This window comes from Plutella xylostella, chromosome Z (genome assembly GCF_932276165.1).
Source record: "Plutella xylostella chromosome Z, ilPluXylo3.1, whole genome shotgun sequence".
Classification (NCBI taxonomy): Eukaryota; Metazoa; Arthropoda; class Insecta; order Lepidoptera; family Plutellidae; genus Plutella; species Plutella xylostella.
Window position 1 is genome coordinate 6837942 of NC_064012.1, and position 19580 is coordinate 6857521.

The 19580-nt window shown below is 38.4% G+C and overlaps 1 protein-coding gene across 1 annotated transcript; it reads right to left on the bottom strand.

The window, feature by feature from the left end:
- Positions 1–76: 76 nt before the first annotated feature.
- Positions 77–18390, bottom strand: LOC125491184 (cold shock domain-containing protein E1). The gene is made up of 17 exons (XM_048632508.1): positions 18137–18390; positions 17339–17810; positions 16922–17166; positions 16441–16620; positions 16155–16351; positions 15716–15923; positions 15449–15637; positions 15122–15273; positions 14918–15050; positions 12665–12814; positions 9652–9780; positions 8878–9041; positions 5548–5768; positions 5002–5178; positions 4353–4524; positions 3287–3456; positions 77–2733 (listed from the first exon to the last, which is right to left on the bottom strand). The coding sequence occupies exons 2-17, from the start codon at positions 17451–17453 to the stop codon at positions 2717–2719; spliced, it is 2619 nt and encodes an 872-aa protein (XP_048488465.1). The 5' UTR covers positions 17454–17810; positions 18137–18390; the 3' UTR covers positions 77–2716.
- Between the last annotated feature and the right edge of the window lie 1190 nt (positions 18391–19580).

Below are 19580 nucleotides of genomic sequence, written 5' to 3' on the forward strand. Positions count from 1 at the left end.
AATCATTTTATTCGGGTTTTTATCATACCTTCCAGTATTTTTACCAGAATCTGGGTCATGAAATAAAAGCACAATGTGGTATAATAATTTCGTTTATTAGTATATAGTTTAGTGTACTGCAATGACTGGTAATAATAAGCTATAATCTGACTTGGCAACGCCTCGCGAACAGTTTGTACCGAGCTTGCGCCGGGCCGTGTGGCGCGAAGGCAAGCCTCGTGTCCACAACAACCTATGCACTACTTTAGAATATAATCAGGCACGCTCGGGCTCGCAGGCTTACCGACAATACAAATGGACCGGGGACACATTGCTCTCATTACAAACATTTGGCATAAATTACATAATTCCATGGTGTTACACTTCAATAGAAACAATCAACTAACTTAACATAATATCTTTTATTACCAAAATTTACAATACGAAAAGGTTCTGTATAAATAAATGTTTTATTCGTTTTTGATCTAGAGGTTCTTTTAGGCATTATGATTATGGTCCGCCAAATTTATTTATATGCTTTGTTGAACTGGCAGCCATCTCTATAAACCTGAGTTTACAGATCATTAATACAATATATAAGGTAGCTGCGTTGTCGCAGTTGTTACATGCAAGACTAGTTGCTAATTAGTAGAGTTATCAGGGCAGGCAGGCAGGCGGGGGGGCTCGGCGAGGGAGGGGAGGGTGGGGGCACTTCATTATTGCTTTGAACGACTCTGCGGAGCCGGCGCCGCGCCCGGCCCGCCTGCCAGCCCGCTCACTAACTCACTTCGCTTCACGCCCAGTGAAGCATCATATGTACGCCCAACAGTTACTATGCCTGAATTCATCTTCACAGACATTATTGCGCACGCAATAAACATAAAATGATTGATTCGAGTGTTGACACAATTGTTCATAGTTTTGTAAGAGGGACAAATATTAAATATACAAAAAGTAACCCTAAGTTATGTAGATCATCAACAAATTTACATGCAGGAGGCTCGCTCCCTATCATTTGGAAAACATTACAGCGTACATTCAGTTAATCCTATACCAATATGATTAATCACTTGATTACGTAATAAATAATTTTCTCAGTCTTTGGTTCCATTCCAGTTCATTGCATAACCTCTATAACTGCATTTTTCATTTCATAGTTTTTTTCATAAAACTAGTTTTTAGTTGTGTGCTCCGATTGGTTATGCGCTTGAGATACAATTTAGTGTATCCGGGTTGAATGAGACCATACTTATTTACAAACATGACTGATTATTCATACCCTCTATGTGGGATCGTATCCTATTACATAAAAAGGGAAACACTTACAAGATGAATAACATTAGAGACACGACTTTAGAATATGTATTTAGACCACATTTAGACATGTAAGATACAAGTGGTGTAGAATAATCAAGGCGCGTGGAGTGGCGGCGGCGGCGGCGGCGGCTGCGGGCGCGCGCGCCAACACCGAACATCCTAAACGACTAGCTCAGTCCTGTGAGGACCTTTTGAAACAAACTTATTGCACTTTTTTGATATAATCACAGTTTCTTACCTAATCTATTTCTATAACAAAGTCACTTGGATGTATTTTCGACGTGGGGCATATGGCCCGACCTAGGAACTAGTATATTTGTAAATTGCTTGATTAGTCAACGAACACGATTGACTTTAGTTTATAGATAGACATCAAAATGATGATAAAATTAAAGTAACACCAAATCGCGAGAAATTCCCGCATGAAATAAAATATTCACGTACCTAACTGAAATGACGATTTATATTTACGCATTACAATTAAACATGCATCTAAATGATATATCGCCATAGCGCATCTACATACCAGTAATTGAGGACATCGCGCTCATTATTATTTCGTTATTAATTTCATTTTTTGTCAGTACCACATGTAATTCATTAATTCAAGAATACTCCGACGAAATAATACGCCTCAAGCGTTGCGCAAAATGCATTTTTTTTTTGGTATTTTTACATTAAACATAATCATAAAGCGATCTTGTGAGGTAGATAATAAAGTCGCGGTTTGACGAGGTCAGTAAGATCACGTCAAACAGTGGAAGGTGTAAGGCACGCATGATAATATTCGCTTATGTATTAACAAATACACCACTTTGTTACAAACATCGATACGAGATTTGACCCGTAATATCTAATACGACTGACGATAAATCTCGCAATACACAATTTTTCAAAAACATCCGATTTATGAACTATTTTAAAATCTACACAAAGACTTCATAAAAAACGTTTTTATTGCATTAATTTGTATCTATCACATTGCAGCGATTATTATTATTGTTATTTAGAACAGTGACGCTTTACAAATATGTTTATTTTCGGTGAGATCTACAAATAGGTGCCGCCGCGTCGCCGCCGCCCGACCAGCCTTCACCCACCGTGTATCATGTTCATGCGAAAAAGAACCTCTTCAACATTTCGCAACAAAGGATTTCACTAACGAGAACTTGATATGTTCTTTGCTCATTAAGTAGGTATAAGCCTTTTTACTTGAACTCACATGAAAGTTAACGTGACAGTAACTATGAAAGATACCTAAAATTAATCGAAAACAAAATCACTTTCTAAATGCCGCTAAAGAAAACAGGATCAGTCAGTCTCGTGAATACAATGAACAATTTAAATTGAAAATCAAACATCCTAAGACTGTAAATATACTTGTAGAATGTTCAGGCCGTGTCGACATCATTGTACATTTTCACTCGGCGAGAAGTTCTGAAATTTATAAAATTAGCGTGTTAAACTCGTATTCTCTACTACTTGCCGAAGAGGATTTTGATTCTTCCCACGATTTTTATTCTAGGTTCTAGAACGATTTTTTTTATCATTTTTAAACTTGTTCCAAGAATAAGAGAGAAAATCCGGCACCTAACTCACACACGCAACCTTATTCTCGGTAATCTTGGTAAATAAAGTTAGGGTAGTGAGGGTACTCTCGAATAAACAAATGACAAATAAATGTAAAGATTTATAAACTGCCATAGGGCTCATGCACCACACGGTGACAAACCGTGTTCGATAAGTTAGGGTGTTTACATAAAGAATCGGGTTCCCTGTATCTACTTGTACCGGTAACCTGATTATGTAAAAGCTCTCACTCACGGAGCATTTCCCGGATTTTTAAATGTCATGAGCGCTTTCACATAATCAGGTATGTACCGGTAACCTGATTCTCTCTGTAAGCACCCTAACTTATCAAACAGGGTTTGTCAACGTGGTGCATGGGCCCTATGACAGTTGATAAATGCTTGCTACATGTGATACTGACCGGCGAGCGGGCGCCGGGCGCGGAAGCCGCGGCCGCCGTCGGGCCCGCGCGGCGCGCGCAGGAGCACCACGCGCGGGGAGCCCTCGTCCGCCGCCGCGGGCCGCAGCCGCGCCGCCAGCCGCTCCGGCCGCACCGGCGTCGTGCCCTTGCCGCCCCACGGCGTGCCGCTACTGCAAAGAGGGACACACCTTGTTATAGTCTTTTATTTTGCTATTGGTTCTAACAATGGCCCAAATGCGAGGGCCATACTCAGTACTTGCTGTGCCCGACAGGGTCCATAAAGTTCTTAATTTAATGTATTGAACACCTGTAAAACTTACTTATGAATGCAATAAAAGATTGAGTATTGAGTACTCGTTTGTTAAAATAATAGACTATAGCAACTTTTATCGTCGCGAAGCGTGATACTACAGCTTACGGCCCAGAAACAATATGGCGACGTCGCATCGCAACGCAAATCTGCAACAGCAATCAAGTATTTGCAGTGGAAAACTGCCACACGATAATTTACGATGCGACGTCACAACGCAGTGTCGTGTTCTAGCTATGTCTGTAAAGGTGCCAAGTCGCGGTGATATATTTACGCTTTATGATCCGTACACTGGCTTCGACATAACCATCACACGTAGGATCTGCGCCCCAATGCCTTGTTTTGTTCGAAGGCAACGAAAAAACCTTATTACCTACCACCAAGGTTTCTGTTCGTATGGGAAAAGATTGATATGGCTTGAGGCATGGAGGTGAAGTACCCGTTCCGTACGTGAGGAGGAGATAGGTCGGAGCTACTCGAAATTGACAGGCATTCAGTACCTGCTGCAAACTTTTCCACTACTATAAATACGAAGTTTGATGATAACGCTTCGTGGAACGCCCTCCTGTCTGCTGAACCGACGACCTTAGGCGGATAGCCGGTAGTGGCTGGATGAGGACGGCCGAGGACCGAGTGTTGTGGCGCTCATTTGGCCTATGTCCAGCAGTGGATGATTATTGGCTGATGATGCTGATTGACGATAACTGTTTATACTTTTTATTTACAAAACTATCCATGTATCAGTTTCCACTATACCTGAGTTTGACGACGTTGCAAGCGGACGACTTGCCATTCCTCGGGTTGGTGAGCATGGCGAACTCGACCGAGTCGCCGGGCGCCAGGTCCGACGGGTTGCCGCGCACCTCCGACATGTGGAAGAACAGCCGCCGCCCCTCCTCGCCGTCTAGCGACAGGAAACCGAATCCACCTGCGAATACGAGCGTTTAATAGTTTGTTATAAGAGAGAATAGGTAGGTACGATTGTTAAAGCAAAGAATTTTAGTATGATTTTGGAATCCTTCCTAATATAAGATGTAAAGAAACACATTGCAGATTACAGGTAGGTGTGTGACATGAATGTCTACACCGGAAAGTGTGGGAACAGATACACACTGGACCTTATCGTAATTTTAAAAACTTACCCCCTTATTCATAAAAAAGTTACTGGACGGATCAACTATTGAACTGTTCTGTCCCTCTCTGACAGAGAACAATTTGTTCTTTGACAGAGAGTGACAAAACAGTTCAATAGCTAATCCGTTCAGTAACTTTTTTATGAATAAGGGGGTTAAACTGTACTAAATTTGAACTAGGGAACTTTCGAGAACTTATTTTCCTGAAGATAAATTCAATGCGCCTCACTGCCTACCCAGCTGGTGTTGCCACAAATGCACTATCCCCATACCTTTGATAGCATCGACAGTAGCGCGCCGCTTTTTCCTAATAGGCACGATGTTGGTGGCGCGGCCCTCCGCGTCCGCGTTGAAGCTGACCGGGTCGCCCACCTGCAGGATCTCGCGCTTGCACGCCAGCCCCATGATGCCGAACTCGTACGACGCGGCACCTTCCACTTGGATTAGACCTAGGTAACGGATTAGGTTGTTAATTAGGTATTGTTAAAGGCTCTCTTATTCGACTTTATTCAAGTATCAATAGTGAAATTGCTGAGAATATGGAGCAGGTTCTTGGATTACAGGACATAGATTTTAAAGAGTCCAATGCAGTTAGCCAAGAGTTTTTAGCAGAACCCTCTTAAAGTAACATTTATAATGTATCAGTTAATGTACAATTAAATCAATTGTAAATATATTTTTACCTTGTAACAAATTACAACATCCACCTTTCAGTGTAGAATGATGAGTAACCACTAGAAGCAGCCATCACAAATGACTGTAAGACATTATGTCCTAAACAGTGTCCACATTTAACTTCAGAAACAAAAGGTACCCACCAGAATAATGCGACTGGTCCGGGTTAAGCGCCCTCAGAGTCCTGGTGACGCTGCCCGAGAGCGTCGGCTGCAGCGGCGGCGCCAGCGGGACGGAGCCCTTGGGCAGCGGGCGCACGTACTCGGCGCTGGCGCAGCCGCCCGCGCCGCCGCCGCCGCCGCGCCCCACGCTGTACTCCACCTCGCTGCCGAGCTCGAGGTTGTCCGCGCTGCCCTCCAGGTTGCTGGAAACGATGGGGGTGGATGTAGATTCGATTCGATGCCGGGCCCTGGCTTACTTATTTTAATTATTTATTTAATTGTTTATTGTACAAATATTACTTATTTTACTAATTCACTACTTATTTTTCTATGGGGAACCCTACATTTATTTCGCGGCAAGCACACTGACAAGGTGTTCGCCTTATGTAGTTTATTCAGTTATATTCATACTCTACAGTTATTTTCAATATTTTCAGATGTATTTGGTATTGAGAATCGTTTTTTTATGGATTTTGTCGAGTGATAAAAGGATTTGATAGTCAGAATAGCATAGCTGACTGCCCAGGGTACGCAGGACATGGCAATAGATGTTGCGTCTCTTACGGAGCCTATTTTGTGCCTTCAATTTTACAAAGTAATTAATTCTACTGTCCGTATTCACGCAAATTTGATGTATTTTAGCCAAATTAATCATAAACTCGCAAAACATAAGTAAATAAAAGTGAGAATATCGCATTAAAATTTATAAGCAGCACAAGAACTATAAGCAACAACAACATTTACTTTAGCTTAAACGAAAAAAATACAATCGCAGTTTTGAATAAATTATGGTCTAAAAGACCTTATTATGCATGTGATATTCGCGCCTATTATTATTATTATTATTATTTAACTCTTTTTGCACAAATATTACAAATAAAAGTACAAAGGGTGGACTTAATGCTAAGAGCATTTTCTGCCAGTCAACCCGCAGGAGGTACAAAGATAAAAAGTACGGGTGTGCAAAAACGGAAAAAAAAAGATCAGTATGATTGTGAAGTGCCTAAATAAAAATAATACCTAACCCTAAAACTAAGTAAATAAATATATATGACCCTATACCTAGTAATACTAAAATACTACCTATACAAAATAAATATATAAATATACATATATATATATATATATATACAAATATATATTAAATATATAAAATAAGCCTATTCTCTGACAGAACAGATAGAATCGTACATTGTTACACGCTCGCCGATTTTCAAGGCATAGGCATAAACAAATTCAGCACTCTATGTTGCTTTGTAAGCCATGATGGATTTCTACACTTTCGCCTATTACTATCAGCAAGGGAGGGCCTTGCGGGAAAGGGAATGATTCATTCCTGTACCCAAAATTTCACCAATATCATGTTATAGGGGCTATCCTATTATTACCATCATTGGAGTAAATCAGACCCGACAATATATTCCCTGCCGGGAATCGAAACCGGTAACTCAGTAAAGTACAACAGAGTTACAGTAATCCATTTAATTTTTATTCGATTTCAATTTAATAGTAAACACAAAATAAAATAATCAACGGAAATTCGCAAGCTACATAAAATAAGCAGACTACATAAAAAATAAAATGAAGGCAACATTGAGTTTTATATCGCGCAGCGGGGTGCAAATAATTTCACAAAGTAAGCAATTCGCAGTGGCATCCGAGCCCGTCTATTAGCAAGGGAAATACAATCGCCATCCGGTAAAGCATACATCGGAATAACAAGAATCTGTCGCACGGACAATAATTTACATGGAATCACGTCACAGGGTTGCATGCATTTTTCAATGTTTTGTGCAATATTGTCAGACAGAGTCATCTCATGTATGTAACTTATTTATACTTGACGTGGAGTATCCATCATTTTACATTATGATAAGAGATTGAAAATGCATTTTACCCTTTATAATTTGATAATCTTTTTTTAAAATAATGCAACTTAAAATAAAATACAAATTATAAAATGATAATGATTATAAATACACCAAGTTTTATAAATAAAGCATTAACACAGATCACCAGTCATTGTCACAATTCTCTCACACAAAGTAAACCCACAGGTGATATTCACTAGGAGCACCCGCTTCCCGTTAGTAATATCATAAGCGACGATTCAATTTCAGCCTTACGTAGTTATACTAACGATCCTGAACTATTACATTAACCACGAGCGCTCCCGGCGGGGTAACAAGTTTACGGCGACGGTTACAAGCGAGCACGTCCATTCAACTACACCAGCGCTGGTCACTATAGTGGAGACAATTTAATAGGTTACATTTGGCAGATTTGTATCTAGACCATTTCAAATCTACATCATATTTACGATTAATGAGCTAATGTAGCCTATTATATGCCTCTGCTATAGTCTCATATATGACACAACATACGAAGCTAGCCAACCGTTCATATGGGAAATTAGTAATTACTTGCAGCCTTGCAGTCTTCACTATTACAGAGAAACCTATTAATTTCATTTAATTGATTCACAGAACAGAATACAAAATAACATTGCGGTACATTTTTAAAACTAACAGAACTGTAGCAAAGGTTTATTTTTCTGTTTTCGTCGCAGCAGTAAAACCAATATTTAAAAAAAACAGCATGAGTCCAACTAGCAAGTCAGCTAAAGATAGGTAAAATGATTGAAGAACGCATTAAAATAAAATTATGCGGATGAAGAAGGTACATAAATACATATGTACTGCAAGGAACATAATTATGATTGCTCTAGAATTCTAGATGTTTAACATAAAGTTAGGAACATGAGGTAAAGCTAAAACTTCGCGAAGCCGCAAGCAGCTCAACTTCACAAAGGAATGTTTCGCAGGTACAAGTTAGCACTAACTGCGCAAAGCAAACAAAAACTTAAGCGTATAAAGTTTTGCACCCTAGTTTCTGTCGTGTAAACGTCGTGTAAGAGTTAAATGTTACATCAGCATTTAGGGTTGTTTTCAGAAAATAATAATTACGATTACCTACTAGTTTTCCTTGTATGTTTATCTGGGATCAAACTTTAAGACTTCAATAATTCATGCCTCGGGTTCGCTCACACACGTCTGACAAATAACAATGAAACAGTGTGAATCTTAGACGCCCAGCACCCTGGACAGCCAGTGAGTTCTCGCTGACTACTGGATAATCTTTTCACCATGGTGTCAAACAAGAGTTGGAAGTTGACGACGTTCGAAACAACATTAAATCCCCATCATCCCCAGTGCGCCACCGTTATTGTTGGACCGTGACCGTTCACCGTTTATAGCGAAAACGCTATCCCTACGTTCCGTACCCGTATCTAAGTACCTACAAATGAGTTACCTAAAGTGGAAGAACACCTCCTTGGTGTGGTCCTGCGCCTCGATGAAGCCGAAGCCGTCCTTCAGCGCGGCGATGAAGCCGAGCAGCAGCGCGCGCGGCCCGCCGTTGCTGAGGCTGTGCTGCAGCTGCACGCTCCACGCCACCAGCTCTTTGGTGCGCTTCACCTGGGGATTGCATAGCACGGTCAAATGTGGCAATTTCGACATGGGACATGGTCAGCTTGCTTGTGTTTAGTAAAATACAATAAATTAAAACGAACAAGTGTTATTATTATGTTTCAGCAAACTTCAGGCATCGCAATCGACAACTAATTAATTAAATCCCGCTCTGTCCATGGCACTCGAAGTTATGAAGAAGGTATCGACCATAAGACCCTTCTTGCAAGCGACGCGACTGCGACGCCACCCATGACCGCCTATAAAAACGGGAATTCGACGCGTCGTTGACTCGTCAAATATAAGTAGTGGGAGAAGGGGCTAAAGGTAATAATTATTATTGGAGAAAAACGACCCACAACATCAAAGTGTAAATTTTAAGATTGTTCTTTCTATTATGTACCTAATCAGTGTGTGGAACTGTGTAGCTCTTTCTTGCCCTGAGTATTCTAAGCTGAACTGCACATTCAGGTTAGCCACAACATTAGTATGAAGTACAATGCTAATAATCCGATCCGACCTTGGTCAACAACTAACTTCGATAAAAGTATAAACTATGAGTATGGGAACTGACGCCTGGCCTGACTGACTTTACTTGACTTGACTTGACTTTACTGACCTGGTAAATGTCGAAGGTGACCTTGTCCCCGACCCGCGGCAACATCTTCGACTCACAGTTCTTGGCCAGATATGTAACCGTCTTCTTTGCGCCGTTCACTTGGCAAGATATAGTGCCCGGGTTGGTGTCCTGAAACAAACATGCACGTAATATTAGACGCATTATAAACGGTGCCCTATTTGACTTTGGTAGATGTTGGTCTGTATATTTTACTCTAAATTAGAGCGGTCCGTTTAAGTAACATATCAGCTCATCATTATTTATCGTTTTTTTTCGTGTCTAGTCTGGTCCGGGGACGTTATAATTTACGGTAGTCAGTATCTCTCATCAAATATCATAATAGCACTAATAAAACATAAACATCATGTACAGTTCTCCCATATTAATAATGCGCATGCAAATCTTCGCAAACTGTCGTATTCCCGGAAACACCCGAATCATTGAATCGTACAAAGCAATTGCATTTTGATCCTAGTTCGAAAGAAATAGTAGTCAATATCATGTGACACATAATCGAAAACAATTTGGGCGGTCGGTGGCTGTCACCGATCAGTCAAGGGTCTCAAGGTCAAGATCAATATTACTTTTGTGGAATTATAAAGAGCTGCAATTACACATCGTTCTTGTTATTTTTTTCAAATGTGAATTTAATTTCAACTTTAATTATTTTTGACGATGCCATATTATGAGGCACATTTAAGAATAAAATATACGTCACATTGATAGACTTCACTTTGTAAATAAAGCCACACCCAAAAGACCAAGTTTGTAATTGTAATATTAATGTGAAATTATCAGTGCTGTAAATACTTTTGAACTGAGATTTTAAAATTTTAATGTAAACCTGTGTTTGAAATCCATTTTTATTAATGTGAAATGATCAGTGCTGTAAATACTTTTGAACTGAGATTTAAAAAAATTTACGTAAACCTTTGTTTGAAATCCATTTTTCTTCTTATAATATAAACCTTGTGTTATTCAAACCTTCTTTCATCCATCTTTACATCAGCTTCAGTAAGACACTTGAAAAGTTCCTACTGTAACATTTTCGAAGTAAATTTTAATATTATGGAATATTATTATTATTATTTTATTCTTTTATTGCACAATATACATATGTAATTATGTACAATATTATGAATTATCTAATCAAATTTCGTTACTGATAAATCAATTATCTCTTTTAGCACCAATTACATAATTCTACTAAAATTTCATGAAGAAAATGCACTTAACCACTCTAAATACATAATAGTTTTCTAACGCTCGGGAATACGACCGTTGCCGAACAATGACGAAGATTTCTATGTGAATTATCAATTTTGGGGAACTGTAACTACCTCCATAGTTAATGCAGAAAGTTCAGAATTTAGAACGAGCCACATTGTACCCCTGATCCCAACCAATCAGAACATGATTAATGCATTTTTACTAAGTGCTTATGTAAATTTTTCGGGAAGGCTATTCGTCTCAAGAATTTTAATTTTCATCCCCTTTCGTAATAACCTCGAGACTGGTTATTTTCTCCTTTTGTAATAAACGAGGGGTCATTGCATGCATATCACATATCAAAGATATCTACATATTAATGGATGGGCCCGAGTCCAAAGCAAGGAATCTGAAACACATCTCATACAGATACATTTATGCTGAATCTTCAAGTGAACCCTTCACCTTGTAATCTCAAGGGTTTTTGAAGTGGGAACATGAATTTAAAATTGTAATTCGGAATATCTTGAGTATTTCGGAATATATTACTGTTATGTGTTATGTGTAATAGGTCTTGCTAGGCCGTTCTAGATCAATAAAATCACTAAGGTCTCAACCATCTATCAGGCAAGTAATCATTCAATTCAGACCAGAGGGGGATGCGAAACTGATTAACTCGGCCACGGTGAATGGCACACATCTGTACATGGCGTTTTTTTTATTAATCAATACAGTAGTTTTTCAGTTAAACATAAATATATCCTCTTTATTGATATTTGTGAACTAACATCAACGATAATCTTATATTACTAGAATTACCCAAGTATATCTATTACAAATAAACATCATTATTATGCACTTCTACCTATAAGTTTTGCGTGCATCGGCGTAATTATACCTAACACGATATAGATACAGTAGCAGAACGTGAAACCGCATAACAGTCGAATCAAATTACAGTAGTTCAGGGAAAATAAACGGAGATTAATTCGTATTCCAGAACATACTGGGGCTAATTAAATTATATATCTTATTTCATTATAACTTGACTTGATAAGAGCTAAATGTAAAGCTTGAACGCTATGGTTCTTGCCAAAAAAGTTCCTCCCTAAACAGACTAATCACAGAAACTTTTGTCCGAAGCTGTGTAACGTTTATGGTACTTGCTATAGGACTACTCGTATAATATAAAATGGGTAAAATAAAAGTTCGAACATATTCGATCACATTTCACAAAAGAGTAACATTTTTATAAAGTAAATTCAACGACAGAGAAATGGCTTTCAAGAAAATACCAAGAATTCCCTAAGAACCGACCGATTTGTAAATAAAGTGTGTGCTTTTATGGAAGAAAATAAGACTTTAGAAAGCATTTTATAAGAATTTCTTTGTACAAAGATTTTATTTTCCTCCTATTCCCGATAATATTATTTAATAGCTTTACTATCAACCATTTATAAAAGAATTTCTGTAAGTTAAAAATCAGGAAAGAATCTCAACAAGCTTTATAATATTTTATGCGGAAAACGTTATTGATTGGTACTTTGATATATACTAATATGTTTACGTTTTAACTAAAACTTAAAAACGTTGTATACCAAAGTTTTTAAGCGGCGGCCCCGTACGCGGTCCTAAATGATCAGCAACCGAAACACCGCGAATCATATCACACCCTTACGGCCTATTGATAGTAATACACATAACATTAATTATTTGACTCCTTTACCGGCTCAGCGCATTCCTGAAACCGAAAAAGGTCCGAAGTACTTGGTCTTCAAACTAAATTAATAAATGTGAAACTCACCACGGGCGTCTTGGCGATCGTTCCGCGGGCGGCGCGCTCGAGCAGCGTCTCGAAGGTCACGCTGCCGCTGGGCAGGTGCTTGATGCGGATGGCCGACTGCCGCTGCGGCGTGTTCGAGAACGACGACACCGGGTCCACGGTGAACTCCACCTGGAGGGCCACACTGAGTTTTAGATACAAGCGATGCCACACATCATATGTCCACCAAGCCGGACTAGGCCTAAAAACCCTTCCTTCATTGGAAGGAGACCCGTGCCCCAGCAGTGAGGACGTGATGGGTCGTGATGTGATGTGATGTCAGAAAATTTTACACCTTATTCATTACAATTTACAACATTATTTATTACAATACTGATAATTTCATGAAATATTGTAGGTATACTAAACCGCAGTATTCTTATAATCGGGAAACTTCTACTCATAAGCAGTTAGGACTTATGAATAATAGAGAGTATTGATCGACTGTCAATTCTTCGAAACTTTCGGAAACCTTGTTCAGACTTCGATGAGTACAAGGTACAATGTATGGGCCGTGGCTACAAAAATATGGCTTTAGAATTGAAAAAAATATATAGGCAAACTTTATAAATAATAAACAAGAAAGAGAAGTTCGCTTTCTCAATGATATTAACTTGCATATTTTTATGCCCAGATAGGGTTATCTATAGATATATACCCCAGCATAGCTAGTAAACAACGAAAACCATCTAAAACTGATTCATGTTAAATGGTCACCACTACTCGATGCAAGGGAAGCATAGATAACGTATCGTTAATTGTATAAGCTCCGGGGATTTCAAATGGCTCATATTTCTCTTGCATTTTCTAGTCCGTTTTATCATTTATTATACCATCTCTGAATAAAGGTAGGTAGGAAGGTACCTACTATAATAAAGTTCATTTCTTCATTTCGTTTTATAAATCAATACAAGAAATATCGAATAGCATCCATAATATATAATTGGGCCAATTGAGTGAGTATCACGCTGCGCTAAACGGTCGATGCTAACTGAACCGTTTAACGAAGCCGAGACGGGCACAAAAGCATAAAACTCATACAATTTAACTAATAGCAAGAGGTAAACTTATCTGAGCGACATTTATTTATTTACCTTTAAAAACGGACGAGTTAAAATACAAAGGTACTTGTTACGCAAATATTGGACAACAAAATTATTTTGTTGTGTCATAACATTATTATCCTGAAATTCCACATGGTTAATAGGTATGTGTAACTGGATTTCGAGAATAAATGAAACATGTCGGCGGGAACAAACAATCCCTTTGTGGTTTGGTGGCATTCGCGTCGGGCATTGAGTTTGCGGGACAGTTACGTGTCACTTTAATATCCGTTTTCGAATGGGGAAAAGCTTTCATCAATTCTGGTAACGTTGTGTTTTTACAAAACCACACAGGTTTATTTATAGACAATATAACTGAGGGTGGTACGAATGAATTTTAATCGTCTGAGGGTAATGGTATAGATGCAATATGATAGGAACGAATATTGAATATACGACTGATAACAACACAAAGCCACACCATTTTGTATTTTATAGACAGTAACGGAAGTCGTAAGCGAGACTTTTCATGAATAATTTTAAGTTTAAGTACCTTACTATGAAATAGTGAATCAACCGGGATTAATCAGAGTACAAACAACAAATACCTACAATTCAATTCAAATAAGAAATAAGAGAAGCTGTACAGTCAACACATTCGATTGAAAAGGTCCCTACTCCTTTCAGTCCCCAGAGTGATCAAAGAGGATAAAATACTTAACCTCTTATTATTTCTCGGAAACTATTTATCAATAAAGAAAATGTCGACTTCGCTCTCGTAGTGGGCAGCCGGCATTGTTCTATTAACCAAACAAAGAGGGCATAGAATCCTATAAAGTTGTACCTATTCTCCTATGTCTATTATATCAATGGCTTTGATAAAATCTTTTCTAAAGCTTTTGCGGAACATCGGGAGCATCATACCGCTACGATAAGTATTTTGTTCATTTTCAGTATTCACCGACCAACCAAGCATTTTTCAAACCTGCTCTATACCTTAGAGCAGTTTGGAGCAAAGATTCGTTACTAGTTTATGAATCTCAAATCTGTTTGTCACAACAATACAAAAAATACTGCTATTGGAGGAATTCATAGTTTTTTTATGATAGTAATGAAATTACACAATGAACTGAAGTCCAAGTGGAGGAATGCACATCCCACCAGTGTTTCCTGTAACAAACAAGTAACATACCTCGTCAGCTACGGTGAGTTCGTGTCCAAGACGAAGGACCTCGGCGAAGTGGAAGAACATCTTCTGCTCTCGCTCCACGCAGCGAATGAACCCGAACCCTTCCTTCAGCGAGCACACCACCCCCTGCTCCCTCCTGCAAACACCAACCACGTTACTACCTCGCACAACTAACCTCTACACTTTACGCCCTAGTCTTACACTTACTTCTCGCCAGACACGTTGAAAGACTCGTCAAGTAGAGAGATATTGGTGGCGCGTTTGAGTTGGTCCCGGCGGTCGGTGGCCACTTGGAACTGCACCCAGTCCCCGTGGCGCAACGTGAATTCGCCGCACTGATCTTTATCGCCGAAAGGCACCTAGAAATAAACACTCATTAGTACAAATGATATACCTATTTAAAGGTATGGTTTTACAATGGAGTTTGAGACAGTTTAGACCTAGGGGATATGCACAAAGGTTCAATTCGAGAGAGCCAGGTGCAGGTACTCACATCCCTACAGAGAATATAAAGGAGTTTGAAGACATAGTCACCTCTACTTCGGAGTGGTCCGCGGCGCGGTACCGGATGCGGCCTGGCAGTGGGTCGTTTTGCTGCGCGCGCTGCAGGTTTCCTCTCTCCAGTGGCTTCAACACCTGCCCGCGCATGATCTCGGGGCTCACGTCCTCAAACACCACAGATCCACTTGGCAGCTTCGTTATATTGCAAGCAACCTCTTTCCCCTTAAAGAAACACGATATTTTAATATACCTTCAAAGTATAATATTTAAGGTTACTCATTCGGTTGTGATTTTACTCACGTTCCTAGTTTGGATAATGAACTCGACATCATCGCCTAAAGCCAGTTCCTCCTTGGTCTTGGCCTCAGAGAAGTGAAAGAAAATCTCTTTAACGACGTCGGCGCGTTCAATGAAGCCGAAGTTCTCCTTCTTGGAGCAGACTACGCCGTGGTACTTCACCGGGTGTACGGGGTTCTCGAAGCGAACGTGGCACGCGCCTAGAGTGCCTCTGTAATTTCGTATTTGTTGTGAGTAAATAAAAGACCAAAAAGAGGGGGCTTGTAAGTTCTTGTGTTTTTTAGTGTATAGTGGTTTTGTTTCGTTTAATGGTTTTGTTGAATGTCTTGTGAGTTGAGTTGATAGCAATGGGGTTATTATTTTATGTGTAATATTGTATTCATATATTAATCATTTTGCTGTAAAATTGGTTTTGTTTGTGTTTCATGTATAAATAACATACCTCTGATTAGTAGCAATTTGGAAGCTGACGGCGTCGCCGGTCCTCAGCACGACATTACCCTCCACATCATCCTTAGTGTATGGCAAAAAGAAACATTCGCCGCGATTCTCATATGAAATACGCCCGGTATTATCGCCAGAACCTTCACCTTTCACCTCCGTGGTCACAGTTCCGGTCACCCTTGCCTCGCTTAGTACCTTTTAATACAAAGTTATTAGTTTATAGTACAAAAATATTTATTTTGTAGTATTATTTTATATTATAAATTATTTTATAAAATACATACCACTTCAGGTGCTATCTTGGTTACAGTTGAAGCAATAGGTTTCCCAGTCCTACGGTCATATGTCATTTCGAATTCTACTGGATCTCCAATTTTCAAATGTTCAATGTTTCCACTAAACTGACTGAAGTGGAAAAATAGACGAGCTTGCCTCTCACAGCATTGTATGAATCCATATGAATGCTAAAATTTCAATAGGGATGTTATAGTAAGATATTTTTAAATAAATTTGTAGGTATTGTTATAAAGTAATAATTAGTTTTGTTTCTCCCCTATCTATTTTTTGTACACAATGTACTAGGGTTTATTAGAAAGTTGCTTGATTTTGTGCAACAATTTAACATTTTTATGAAATACATACATACAACCATAAAATTCACAGTATAATAATTACGATTTTTGTATTATTTAGATATAATGTGAAATTATTGTTTTAAATAATATATACTTAAATACGTATTTTAAAATAACAAATGAATCATACCAATAGTTTTTCAATAATTCCAGTTTCTCTAATAGGTGGGTGATTAACAGAATCATATTGTTGAGATGATGAGTTGTTTGTAGATGTTGGGGAGTAGACCCCCACCGAGTCCCCCATGGGGCATGAATCCAAGTTGTTGTAGTTCCCCATGCCTAGTGAGAAACGGTTTCCACCACCATCCCGCATTTTTCCACCATTATTGTAGCTGTCTCTTGGTGAACTTGGGTACTCACTGCTGTATGTTCCTGATATCAACAAAAAATCATACATTTTTAACAGTAAGTACCATACATATTGTCAAAAAAATTTGCTAGTACCAAATTTTATAAAAATGTAAGCAATTTTTGGTTATGTCCTAGCATTATGTTTTGGTTGATGATGAATGTTATAATTAATCAGTAAAATTTAGCCACTTACCATTTCGAAACCCCTGTTTGGATTGCATAGGATGCTGAAGATCTAAAATATCTTGCAAAGGTGATGAATGTGAATCTGGCGGTTGGAACATCTTCCACTGAGGATTACTGGACATTGCTTCTCTTGTCTTGTATATGAGTCAAAAATCTCACTTTTATATTTTCAATAAAGTATATATCACAGAAAAATGCGTGTGGTGTTAAAAGCCTTTCTAAAGCAATTACAATTTTTTTAAGAAATTACATTTTATAGTCTTTGTTTTCACAAGATCACTGTCACATAAACTCAAGTCTCAATTTTATAATTCAAAATTACTATTCTCCTTTACTTCTAAAAAATCTACTTATGAATATGTTACACTAGATCCTCAGATGTCTTCAATGCTTGCTGAATCGGACCTCTGTAGTACATTGGCTTGGTTATATATGTATACTATTCTATTGGTTTATTCCTTCTTATCCGTACTCACAAGCTGTAATAGATATAAAATAAGTATTAAATGATTACCATATTAGTTATTAGAGATTGGCGAATATTAATACACATAATTTATTAACTATTACAGCAAATCATCATCGTTAATTTTATTACTAACTAGAAAGGGTAGGTAGCGGCGACGGTCGCCCTACAAGCGCAACCGAACCGATGAGCACAACCACAAAACGTAACACTTAAAAACTGCGAACGCTTACTGTGCATTGCGCTCTTTAAAATGTAATATACAACTAAATACACTAATAACTATAACTTAGGAGAGAACAACGCATTTCTAAAGTTACATGAGCTAATAATTCTCACCACGACACAGCACAGCACTGACGACATACCGCCATATTGAATGTCAACATTTTCATTTTTCACGTCTGCTGGTGCTGCTGGGCTTGTGAATGCATACAAAGTTGTTTTTAGAATTAAAAATTATTTTGCACTAAAATCCACGGAACTGTTACGATAAATCATTACAAATCTAAGGCAGGCAATAAATAATAAAATTGTAGTTTTTGGAATTTTGTGCTTATTTTTTTGTCGGAAGATGGAAAACGCGGAAAACGGAAAACTCTATGCGGATAACTATTTTCTTGTTTTTAAACTGCTATCAAAAGTTTAAAATAGTGGCCAGTAGCTGTTTTAAAAATATCATCTATTATAGTACCTATAAAACTTCACAAATGCTACTTTACAAGTGCATTTTTATGATTTTTTAAACGACCCTGCTGTAAACTCTAATATATCTACTTACAAATAAAGTTTAAATACTTGCTACCTACTTAGTTTAAGAGAGAAGAGAGTAGAGAAAAAGTCTGTTTAGATTAGATTTCAAGAATGAAGAATGAATCTTCGCTTCCAGCGAATCAGATTTGTTAACAACTTGACAGAGAGATGCACCTAGTATTAAAGACTGCGATGCGTCAATGAAATGAATCTTTTATAGGTAGCCAAATTTATAAACGCTTACCTTATGACAAATGTCAATGCGTAGAACGTCAAATCTATGTGTCAATGTCACTGTCAAATACCTTTCATCCTCAGAATAATAATGGTGCTTTTTGAAGTTTGGTTGAAGTAAAATGAGATTTTTAAGAGATTTTTTATGTCAGCTCATTAAAACTTTGTATACAAAGTCCTTGGAGCATTGGAGCACTACAATAAAACAAAATGCAGTATTAAGACAAAATTACAGAAGCCGACACAACGTTGGACGCGGCTGTCAGCCGCGACTTAAAATTATCTACATAAGGAATGTACCTAGGAAGGTCAGCCCTAGGTTACGTCCGCGACTTACGTCCGATAGTTTGAACAGCTTAGTGCACATTCCTTACCTAGATAGGTACCTTTAAGCTGCGGCTGACAGCCGCGTCCGTCTACCACGTCCGATGGTATGTCGGCACCTTAAGACATAACCCCTCAAATGTCGGCGGCCATTTTTAAAAAATTGACTCATCTGTCGGGCTATTCACGGGAAGCTGCGCGTGATAGCGGTACGTGTCAGTAAAATGGACAACATTTCATTTTCTTTACCCTATATTTTTATTAGCTATTCGGAAAGTTTATAGAAAATTAGTGGACCCGTATTTTTTTATTTTGTATATACATTAATTTTTGCATGTTATTTTTAACTTCAAAGTTAATTATTTTAAAACCGGAAGTGAAGTCACATATTAGGCTCAATTTTTATTTTTGTCTATTGCCTGAGTCTCGAAAAAAAACATAAATGACACTGACAAGTGACATTTAAACTTTG